At 36.8% G+C, this 12684-nt stretch overlaps 1 protein-coding gene across 1 annotated transcript; it reads left to right on the plus strand.

Moving 5' to 3' along the window:
• Positions 1-2724: 2724 nt before the first annotated feature.
• Positions 2725-5692, plus strand: LOC143555297 (uncharacterized protein At2g39795, mitochondrial-like). Its single transcript, XM_077044873.1, has 3 exons — positions 2725-2941; positions 3058-3374; positions 5378-5692. The coding sequence occupies exons 1-3, from the start codon at positions 2753-2755 to the stop codon at positions 5541-5543; spliced, it is 672 nt and encodes a 223-aa protein (XP_076900988.1). The 5' UTR covers positions 2725-2752; the 3' UTR covers positions 5544-5692.
• The last annotated feature ends 6992 nt before the right edge of the window (positions 5693-12684 follow it).

Genomic DNA, 12684 nt, shown 5'->3' on the forward strand with positions numbered 1-12684 from the left:
GTAGGATGATAAGTGGGTATTTCAGATGGTTGATACATGGTTAGGCTTGTTGGATGATAGCTGGAATGCCTTGGTGCTTGGTATACTTGATGTGGAGTGTTATCTAGATGGTAGATTGGACTTGGATTAGGATTTTGGTTATGTTCTTCGTTGGAGTTAAAGAATGATTCGAAGTAATCTTTACTCATGATGCCTCTTGGGAATTTGTAATACTTTCTTTCTTTTCTTGCTTCATTATCATAATACTCCATTAATTTCTCGTAAGACATCTTGTTTTTAGGCGGTTTAGATTGAGGAGAGGGAAAGAAAGGGTTAACAACCAATCTTATCCCTATTCAAATAAACAAGTAAATATTTCATACGTTTGGATCGAATCTTGGGTATTGTTTTATGATACCCATTTTTCTAAGAACCTGGCTCTGATACCAACCTGTCACACCCCCATCTTAGGCCTAGGAGTGTGATCACTAGTTGGTACCACATTTGTAAATAAATCAGAGTTACGTTTATTAGAGGAAGACTTATAAAAACTTAAGGATCGATATTATAAATATTTACATTACAAAAAGACGAGAGAAAAGTCTCGTTTAGAATTTACTTGTTTATATGTTTTACAAAAACATCATATTTTAATATTTACACAAAATTATCTGCGCCATCGGATTCGTGAGCTCTTCATCTTTCAAGCTCTAATCTTGGTTACCTGCAAAATGTTATAAAAATATGTCAGCAACGAATGCTGGTGAATATGCTGACGCTAAAATTTTTTTTTACTTAATCACCCCTCGAGACCACGTAAGTCTCGGCCCATCTTGGCTTAGGAATAATCAAGTTAAACAATCATTATAAACTCGAGTCTCTACACTAGGTCCCATCAGCAAAACACCGCAGTGTTTCGACATAACTTAGGTACCATAAATATACACATGGTCAGTCTCACTCGGACATAACTTAGGTCCGGCCCATCGTGGCTGGAGGTCGTGACCAAGCGTGGTGCGATGTGCCCACCGTGTTCCACATATGTAAGGATCCTGACAAATGTATACCACAGCCTGAGGGCTAGGCTTATACTCTTATTTACAATGTTTTCAGAGACACGTAGCCTTATGTAAAGTTTTACACATAACACGTTTGTTTGTTTGAAAACAAGTTTGTAAAAGTGGGGCGTATTCATCTTTTCAATGGGATCGGCTTCCAACACCGTCCGTGTGTCTTTCTCTTGCTTTCCCGCACCTATAGTACGAGTATAACTTTTGTTAGTCGGATACACGATCCGGCTTAAGACCTTTAGTCTTATTTATCTCGATGAACCTTTAGTTCAATATATCTTTTTACTTTAAAACCTTTAGTTAAAAAGTAATCTTTATAAACTTTTAGTTTATTCATAAAAACCCTACGTTTCTTCTTATTTAAGAAACATATTCTTTTCTTTATTATTTAAGTATACTCATTATACTTAAATAATATATTTTATAACAAAGAATAATCATATACATATATATATACTCACATATATATTTCATTTTTCTTTTCTTTATTTTCTTTGTTATATATTTCTTTGTTTATCGAGAATAATTTCGACTTAAAGTATTAAGCCTTTATAATATTTTATTATTATTTTATTCGAGCATTATGCCTACCTTTCTTGGCTCAATACACCCTATTCACTCGGGCAACACTTCGACTCTATTTTCCTTATCAACACACGCTTGATCAACACCTTCCCTTTGACACGCTTATCGAGACGCTGACACTTCACAGCACGTACTTCGAGATGATCGTCAGGACGTCGGGGCAGCACTTCCTTCTTGATTGGGATATTGTCGGGGAGTGGTACGAATACTAAGGTAATGGGCACGGAAAATGAGGAATCGGCACGCAAAACGAGGTAGATCGAAGGCACGCTTTTCGAGGTCTAGAGAGAAGTTAGAGAGAGTAGTATTTGTGATTTTTGGTGTGTTGGGAATGAATCCCGTGGCTGCTATTTATAGAGCCCATTTTGGACCCCATCGCGGTACGCGATGGGTCTCTTGGCAAGCCCATCGCGTACCGCGATGTAGGCTTGTTGAGTCAATGAGTAGACCTGCCACGTGGCGACACGTGGCAGGCGTCGCGCCACGTGGCGACACGTGACGGACGTGTTGCCACATGGTGACACGCGGCGGCAGATGTTTCCACCGTGTGCCACGTGGCACACGTGTCACTGCATGTCAGATACCCCATCTCTGATCCATCGCGTAGTGCGATGGGTCAGGAAATTCGGAATTTTCCTTTTAGCCCCTTTCAGTTTGAAATTTTATAGTTTTAGTCCATTGACTTTGATTCTTGATATTTTTGGCCCGAAGTTTACGTGATATTACAATGCCTAACAGAGATCTAGTGGTGGGGGGGTGGATGGTGGCAGTGACAGATAGTGTGGGTTGGGGTATGTGGTGTACTGGTGTTGGCGATGGAATACGTATTGTGATAGTAAATTTGTTGGGGTGAAATTATTGTTGTGCCTCCATGTGAGCTACAAATGACCTAATTTAGCGATGAATTTTAACGAGGTTAGGGTCAAATTAAATTAAGGACATTGTTGGATTTTGAAACATCAAAAATAATACAAAACAATTTTAATTTTTTTAATTACATCCATATTTAATTGAATTGAAGGGTTTTAGTTTTGGATAACCTATTTTCAAAGGCCCAGATCTATTAAAAACAAAAAGTGTCATAAAAAGCCCTTGTTAAATCTTGAACAGCGTCAGCAATGGTTGTCCTCCGGCGGCTACTCCATCCGTCCATCTTGTCCTCTTACCATCTAAATCAACGATTTTCAATAATCCAACAATCGAAACGCTACGTCTCCGATATGCGCAATTCCGCCTTCGAAGACCGCATTCGCAGACTCATCCGCAACGACATTCGATACGAACTCGATCGATCTCCCCTTACCCAGGTTTCTTTTTTATTTACCAATTTAATTTCCACTTGTTTTGATACGCGTCCAACGTTCTAAGGGTTCTCCTTCAGAATTTGTTTGTTAATTATATATATATATATATATTCATGTAGCTTGTGTCAAAGTTCAAATCTTTTACAATCGATGAGAGGACCGGTGAACAATGGATCAGATTAAACAAAAAGTTAGGTAACAATGAAGAAATCAAATTACAAGTAACCATGTTCCAAGTTTCCGCCCCTCCTCAAAAAGACACGGATAATGATCTCGAGCTCTACATTTCAATGGTGGTTGACATATTTAAAGATGATGAAACTGGTATTTTAGAATTCCTGTGCAATGTTTGGCCCGACAGTGTAGAGATTGACAAGGTTTTTATGCACGTTCAAGATGGTATGACTGGTAAACCGTATTTGGGTCCTCCGTTTGAGTAAGTTCGGTTCTTTTGTTTATTTGATAGTAATCCGTGTAGTGTGTGAACGAGCCGAGCTGAGCTTGACTCGAGTTCAGCTCGTGAGTTGTTTTTAAAGCTCATGATCGACTCGTTTGTTTATTTATTAATAATGTATATACAATTTTAGTTGTTCTTATTACAATTATATATCATATAAAAACTGCCTAAATAATAGGCTCGTCTAGGATAGTGAGCTAGCTCAAGCTTGTTAAAGGGAAGTCTATTTGAGCTTGGTTAATTTTAGGTTTTTAGTAATATGGTCTTAAACTAGGTGTAAACAAGCTCAAGCTTGGCTCGTTTCAAAATTTATTTCTATAAGCTTTTTATTAAGTAAAAGTTATATGAATAATAAGCTTGTCTAGGATGACGAGCTAGATCGAGCTCGTTAAACTGAAGTCCATCTCAGGCTTTTTTATTCTTAGGCTGTTTGTAATATGGTTTCAAACTAACGTGTAAATGAACTTAAGCTTGGCTCGTTTAACTTAAGAGAGCTTGAGCGTTGCTTATTTAGAGCTCTAATTCTGAAGCTCGAGCTCGCCTTGTGAGTAGTTCTTTTAAGCTCGAGCTTGTGTCTTTTATTATCTCATATATAACCATGTATATATATCTTTAATTATTTTATATGTATCTATAATTTTAGTTTATATCTATACTTACGCTACGGGATATTGATTTTTAATACTCTTAACTTTCACCTGTTGGATGATATCACTCCCTACTTTCGATTTGTTGCCCACCACTCCCAACTTTCACTGTATTTATTTATGGCACTCCCGAACTTAACGAACCCTAACTCCGTTAGTTTTCTTGTTGACGTGGCATTTTTTTTGATGACTTAGCATGCATATGTGGCATTTTTATATTCTTTTCTTAATCCAATAGACACTATCCAATTTTTAGGTATCTCATCAACCTTAAAAGCCAGACCTCATCATCCATTCATCCTCCAATACCACAGACCACCATTAGAAAAAAATAACCAGCACCACCATAGCTGCCTCACAACCACCATCTCTGCTCAAGAGGAAATCGAATCATAATATCATTCCCCCAAAACCTGGACACCAAGAAAAAACTTTGCATCACTTCGATTAGGATTTCAATCAAAAGTTGGGCTTCAATCAACAATTATAAACATAGAAGTTGATTTGCTTGCAGGTGGTCGTAGATTTCGTTTTTTCGAAAATAGAGAAGTTGACTTCATCTATTGTATTTCTCTCGATCTACTTTTTCATTTGGTTGCAGGTCATCGTATATCTCGTTTTTCCGGTGTTGAAAACTTAGATCTTGTGGTAGAAAACGATAGAAAAAGGATATGCGCTGAGGTGGGGTTGCTGGAGGTGATGTCGAGGTTCAGATTGGGGTGCATAGTGATCATCGGGACTACATATTGGTGGAGTGGAGGCGGCATTTCAATGGTGGTGGTGGTTAACCTAACGTGCTAGAAGCCTGGAAGAGAGGTAAAAGTTTGTGACTGGAACTTCATGGAGGAAGGGTGAGTAGTGGTGGTGGATTTAAATTGGGGAGAGTTAGACAGATTATATTTTGTTTTTATTTTAGTTTTTATTTTAATTTTTAATAATGAAGTAGTGGTGTGGGACCAAGTTTTTATATAAAAAAATGCCACTAATGCATGCCACGTCATCAAAAAATGCCACCTCAGCAAAAACTCACAGGCTGGCTCGTTTAAACTTTCGTTTCAAACCATGCTGGCTGGTTAGCCCCTCTAAAAATTTATCAAATATTATGAGGTATTTAGATTGGTTATTTATTATCTTGTCATAGACTGATAAATATAGTTCACGATTGTGAATTAAGTTATTCTAACTTTGTCTTCTGGTTACTAATTACAACTTAACATATTACGAATTATCGTTTGATTGTTACTATGCCAAACAACAAAAACACTTTTCTTGCATCCTGCTTATCTGATTTCGGTTATCCAAGATTACCTAATATAATGATTGTTTAATTTCCAGTGATCTAGATGATGAGTTGCAGACTTCACTATACGATTTCTTGGAGACGAGAGGAATAAATGATGAACTTGCCGCCTATTTGCATAAATGTATGCAACACAAAAGCAAAAACGAGTATATTCGTTGGTTGGGAAACATCGAGTCTTTTGTAGCTCAAAAAAAGTAAACCCAAAAACTTGTTTTGTGTTTGCTTATGGAAAATTCAAAGAAAGTAACTTCAAACTGTTTAAAGTTTTATTTTGGCTGAAAGGATGGTTAGGTTTCCGGTTTTGTTTCATGTGGACGTACACGATATACTCATTCAGGTTCGGTTTAATTTATATTGGCCAACTATGATCAATGACAATTATTGTTAGTTTTGCGTTAGATTCTTAGTTTTTTTTGTTAAAAGTATCGCTCTTTTAACTTTTTTTTTTTTTTTGTTTTTTGCACGCTAAAAGGCAAATTTATTATAAAGGGCTAGCAAGAAACTAAAATCCCAAGAAACAAGAACAAGAAACTGCAGAAAAAAAGAAACAAAACCCAATTACCCTGCATCAAGGTCACTCTTTTAACTGTTTAAACATGTGAAACTTTTGACCTTTTTTTAATTTAGTTTTAATGATAATTTTGAAGGAAAAAAAAGAACAATAATTTTTATGTATGATTTAAGGTACAGTATCATTTTAGAAATGAAAAGTAGGTTCATTGAGAAGGTTTATAAATAAAAAAAAAGATGTGTATTTGTTATGAATAACTAGACGTGCACAAATCGAGTATTTTAAAAAATCGGGACCGGGTATTTTTAAACCGAGTACAACTGGAACTGGTTCTAGTCAAGAACCGGGTTAGGAACCGTACCTGACCCGGTAGGATAATATGAGAACCCAGTGGAACCGGGTAGGGTAGCATCTAACAATGATGTACAAATGATCCTTTAGGCAAATGCATGTCTCTAACGACTTCGGAGTGAGTTTTGTTCTTCGCATCGATAATATCCTTCCACTAAGAGAAAAAACTGATTCCGAAGCTACCGTTGAAGCTTGGATGCTAAGCAAGTCACGAGCCATGACAGAAAGAATAGGACATTCGTTTTGCTTTCCTTTCCACCAAGCCAAAATATCAAGATTACGAACTTCATCGATCGATGCACCTTTAACATAGTTTGCTCCACTATATCGACCAAGCTCACTTCTTGGTGTGTTTCCCTTTTGCCGCTTAGCCGTCGACTCACGAACAACATTCATCATATTTATAAGCTTGTCCTTACATGGCCTCCTTGTTGTTTGCGTCATAAAAGTCGACATTGAACTTGGACCATAAAGTCGGAAATAATGATCATAAAGTTCTTGAAGGGATTTGTTGAAACATTTCTGCGCTTCCGTTGACAACATCGGGTGGATCTCATGCATTCCCATGTTGTCAAATATTTCCTCGATCAATGCCTCAACCTCGACAACATTCAAATATGTTCAAAGAGGCGGCACAAGTAAACATCAGTGGTATGTTTTCATAATATTTTTGGAACTTCTTCTTCATTGGTTTAACAATATTATTGAAAAGATCATAATCGTCTTCAAGCTCTTTAAAATTCAAGGAGATGTAAAATTTTTGCAACACCCAACAACTAGTAGCATAATAAACCCCCGATAATTTAGTTGTTGCAATTTTGAAAACATCAAGATACTCCAAGAAATAACTGATATTTACCCAAGCACCGTCGGGAAACATATCGACTTCGCACCGATCAACAAGAGTATTATGAAAACTTTGTAATGTTTTTTTGGGCAAAAACACACGAGAGCATGTGACAAGTTGAGTTCCAACGGCATGGAACGTCCCAATTCGGCCCCAAATATTTTCTTTCAACCAATTTACAATAGTTTTTATATTCAAGATGTCTTATTTTATCACTTTTGAAAACATCTTGTAACATATATCTAAAGCATCTCAAAACGGCTTCCATGGTTTCATTGGCGAGACCTTCTTGGACAACCAAATTGATAATATGTGCAACACATCGAGCATAAAATAATTCCCGTAACAAGGTGGTGTATATTTTATGATAAAATTTTCAATCTCCTTTGTATTGTTTGTTGCATTATCAAACGACACTGAAAATAATTTTATTCCTCGAGTTAAAAGTCGTTATTACCTCATCTACAATTTCAAACAATTGTTCGGCGGTATGCGGATACAGAAAGTTTTCAAACGCGATGGTGCGTTTTATCATTTTCCAAGAAACAGGATCGACCCAATGAAAGGTTACACAAAGGTAGGATTCAGGTAACCCATGTTGTGCCGACCAAACATCACTAGTTAAACTCACACCCGTTTGTATAGTTCGAAAAAACACAATTAATTCTTTTTTGCACATTCCCACAATTTTAGAAAATGACATCTAAGAGTAGTACGACTTACATGGGTGGAGCAAGGTTGAGGAGTTTCTTGAATCATGACCGTCTAAAGAGGGTTGTCAAAGTGAGTAAACGGCAAACCGTGTGGAATCACGAACTTCGCCATTCTATAATGAACCGCTTTCATGTTGTAACGAAAGATTGTACCATCTCGACCCAATTCGACTTGGTCCGATGCGCGAACTTCATTCAACGCCTTGCAAAATTTCTTTTCGATGTGTTTTTTTAAAGTTTAGTTCGAATCTTGCTTTAAATATGTCCCACAAAATTTGCAACGAGCCTTAAGGTCTCCAATGATCAACTCAAACAAATCCCAATTTCACCATACGTCTCCATTGAGGTTATGCGGGATGACCCGCACAACTTCGGGGTCATCTTCAACACAAAACGGGCCAATAAAAATGGATTAGAAGCCTTCTTATTATCCTTGTTGGTACTTGCCATAATAACAAGTGGTGTTGGTGGATGTGAAAAAATTGGAGGTGTAGGTAAGTCGGGATTGTAACCGAGTGTAAACCGAGAAGTTTTTTATTAGTGTTTTTGAGTTTGGTGGTAAAACAATTGATAAGAATTCATGTTATATAGATTTTGACCTCGAAAACCGGTTCCAACGATCATAAAATGACTATATTACCATTGGAACCGGTTCCAATGGCTATTTTTTTGAAATTGCAGGTCATTTAATGCTAATACATGGTGGAACCGGTTATTTTGGGTACAAACCGGAACTGGGTTGGAACCGGAACCGGGTAGCAACCGATTTTTGAACGAAATGGGATAACCGGGTAGGGTTTCCGGGTATAAAAATACCCAAACTGGGTATTGGGTCCACCCGGTAGGACCTGGAACCGGTCCTTGGTCGGTTGCACTGGGTCGGGTATTGAACAGATTCTTTTGTGCATCTACATGAATAACTGTTGATATGTTTATCAACGGCTAAAATAGATTGACTTGCTTTATTCTATTAATTTCTCCATATATATGTGTGTGTGTGTGTGTGTGTATTCCATTGTATATTGTTGTAACATACACCTGAATAATAAAATCTTTCCCTTTCTCCCTACATGTCCATCTTTTATTGTTTTGCTTAGGGGTGGCAAAACAAACCCAAATGAGTTGTTTTGGGTCATTATGGATAACTTTTAGAATTCGAATAGGTTATGAGGGATCAAATAATTTTCCAAGGAGTTCAAGATGGGTTAGGAAATGCTAGGGAATTTTGGTTATGGGTTAGAATGGTTGTTGTTTTGGACAAAGATCTACCAAGGATAATGTATCCAAATTCGTTTGACGAGGATTAGTGATGTGATGACAATAGTGAATATATGAATGAAATAGAGATGAACACCGTGATTTGTTGCGAGGAAAAACCCCTTGATCTTGATCAGATCAAAGAATAAAAAAACCCGGGCGATGACAACTCTTCTATCACCAATTTATTAATTTCAAAATCGGGTTACAATTGGTAGAGTTTATGATCAACGAATGCAATTAAGCTAAGTGTGTGATTGCAGAGAATTAAGCTAATGTATGTGAGTGTAAGCTAATAAGTGTGTCTGTGTTTCTAGTTGATCAATAACTCGTTTATATACAAAATCATATCTCCTATAATTACGCCATCTTCTCCACTAGCCGTTTCTTCTTTCTTGAGCACGTGCGGGAGTCGTCTAGTAGCGCAAGAATAGGATGACTTAGTCTTCAAGCCGTTATCTCTATCAAACACAACACCATTCAAACACAATTATTTGTAAACGTATAATACCGAGAATCCTTGATCCTTTACAATATGGAATATATCACAAGGATAAGTGATCCATAAACTACTCAAGGATAGAGGATCCTCAACATAATTCTATGCGCAAGTTTTACCCAGGATTTTTTAAGTAATAGTTAGGTTTCGGGGACGAAACCTCTTTAAGGAGGGAAGACTTGTAACATCCTGCCTTTGGAAAAGAATTTCGTTTATTTAATAGTGTGTTGTTTATCGGTTTAGATAAATAAACTAATAGAAGGTGGGCTTGGACATTTAAAAGATGGAATAAGGGATGGAATAAGCCTTAGGTCCATGGGCTTAAGGGAAAATAAATACCCCTTAAACCCTAAACCTTTCCATTTTAATCCATCTCAACACCATAGCCTACACCTTGGAAAACACACACACACCATCCTCTATCCCAAGCCAAGATCCGAAGTTGAGAACCCAAGCTTGATAGTGTTAGAGCATCGTAACAAGCCAAAGCCGATATCAAAACTAGATCGTGTGCGTACACCGACTCGTTTAAGGTACGTGTATAACTAGAACTTGATCATTTAGGTTCGGATTCGTTTATAAATCATAGATCTGTTTGAGTATGGTAAAAACGAATCTAATGCAACAAATCTTAATGAAATTCTTGACATATGTTAGGTTAATTAATCAACTGATGAGCCATATGCCTATATTGATCAATCGCACCTTTAAAGCCCGATGTATGAATGATTGGATGGTTAGGGTTTATAGGTGCTGATATTGCGAATCCATTGATACCATTTTCTTGGTATTTCATCAAGATTTGAGGCTTAATCGTGAATCTGGTGTTGATTGTTCTTGGAAATTTTGACTTTGACATCTGATTCAAAGTTTAAAAGATCCGATGGTCATTCGTTGTGTTGATCGAATTAGGACATTCGTCACTCACCCATTCGTTATGATTAAGATAACGAATCAGACTCACCCATTCGTTATGTTAAGATAATGAATTAGCTTACTCGTTACTCACCCATTCGTTATGTTAAGATAACGAATTAGGTCATTCGTTACTCACCCATTCGTTATGTTAAGATAACGAATCAGGCCATATAACAAAGGGAGCTTTCATAACAAATTAGACCATTCATTATAACGAATGAAGTCATTCGTCATAACGAATGGGATAACGAATGAGGCTTAATCAGAGGCAGTTCGCTATAACGAATGAGTTAGGGAATAAAATAATAATTTAAGATTTCTAATGAAATTTGTATTAAGGCAGTTTATGAAAATATTTTTTTTTTCCAAACTGACCTGGCAGTCGACCCCAGCCAGGGGCTCTGCCCTTTGTACCCTTCTAGGGGCTGCCACCACTAGAACCCCGCTGCCAGGGGCGTTGCCCCCAGACCCCTATTCAATGAGGGTTACAAATAAACTAGAAGCACGATATGTGTAATTGTTATACAGTTAGTCGCGCACAGCTAAAGAAAGGAATAACCATTAACTGTGAACGTAACCGAGTTCAGGTGAGTTTCTAGCCCCATTTCCTTGTTATGTTTTCGGGGCTGTGTGCATACTCGATGTGAATGGTAAGTGTATGCTATGATGATTAATGTGATATTATGTACAATTTTTATGAATGAATGCTTGTCGGTGCGTAAACGATCTTCGGATATTGCACGTACGGTATCGTCAGGGAAAGTAATGTGTAGTATGGCTAGTACGAAACATGCATGTATGAAGGTAAGTAATGAAAGGAGTATGTACGAAATTATGTTATATAAGGAAAAAGGTTTGTATAGTTAAAGGGTTGCAGACTCTAATAATATCTGCGAAGGTTAAAGGGTTGCAGAACCTAACAATATATGCGAAGGTTAAAGGGTTGCAGACCCTAATAAAATCTGCGAATGTTAAAGTGTTGCAGACTCTTCTAAACTCTGCGATGGTTAAAGGGTTGCAGACCCTAATAATATCTGCAAAGGTTATAGGGTGAAAATGATCTTTAAAACGAATAGTTAGTTATGTAAGAAATGTATAGACTAAAAGAATGAAAGTATGAAGAAAGAAAGTATGTATGTACAAATGAAAGAAAGATAATAGGCTAAGTATGTAATATGTATCTACAGATACGTATATATATAAACATGTGAATGTATTGTATGTTGCCTGATTAACTAGAACTCACTCAGCATAGCTGACTTTTAGTATGCACGCAGGTGAGTAGGATGAGACAGCTGGCTTGAAGGGGGACACATGGCAGATGAATAAAAAAGTTGGCATCTAAAGACTCAGTTGTAAATGTTTAAACTAAAAGACATGTTTTAAGTTGTGTTTTAAAGACAAGTTATGAATGTTTTGTAATGAATGTAGAAGTTTTATTTATTCCGTGAAAGTTTTAATTAACTCTGATATTTAGAACTGTGTTTATGAGTAAATCCAGCGACAATGTAGGGCACCGGGACCGGGCCTTACAGAAAGATTTAGATCAAACCCGTGTCCGAAACCAAATCTGAACCGACTTTGAAAATGTATGTTTAGCTAAAAAGGTTTTCTTTTGGTGTACGGATTTTCATGAAACTTTATAGGATGAAGAATCGGGTCATGATTAATGATAAAGTAACGAACTTGATAATAAATAGGTTAGTTGGCTCAGTTCGGATAAAACGAGTAGTGTTCGGTTCGTAAAAAGGATGGGTGAATGAAGTCGTTCTTATATGAAATTTAGTATGCCACTAGATCGGGATGGAACACTCGTTAAAGTTTCAAATTTAGAATAAACGAGCTATTTGGACTAGTTCGTTTACAAGTAAGGTTCGCTTCATATAAAATAACGAGAACACTAAGTTGCAAATAGGAATACTAAGTTGAAAATGGGAATAATATTTGCAAATGGGAATACTAAGTTGAAAATGAGAATACTACTTTGCAAATGGGAATACTAGTTTGCAAATGGAAATACTAAGTTACAAATTGAATCCTAGTTTGTAAATGGGAATACTAAGTTGCAAATGGGAATATTAACTTACAAATGGAAATACACTTTGCAAATAAACTTTGGGAGTACCCACTGTGATAAGTAACCATCATAAATAGCTCAGTTAAAGATAGTAACTGTTAGTCAGATTAATTAAGTTAATGGGGTTTTGAACCCATTAGCTAAGGTGGAATCATTAATTAACAAC

This window comes from Bidens hawaiensis, unplaced genomic scaffold, assembly GCF_021521415.1.
Source record: "Bidens hawaiensis isolate Kalapana, Puna unplaced genomic scaffold, B.hawaiensis_p1.1 tig00018037_1, whole genome shotgun sequence".
In the NCBI taxonomy this organism is placed as follows: domain Eukaryota; kingdom Viridiplantae; phylum Streptophyta; class Magnoliopsida; order Asterales; family Asteraceae; genus Bidens; species Bidens hawaiensis.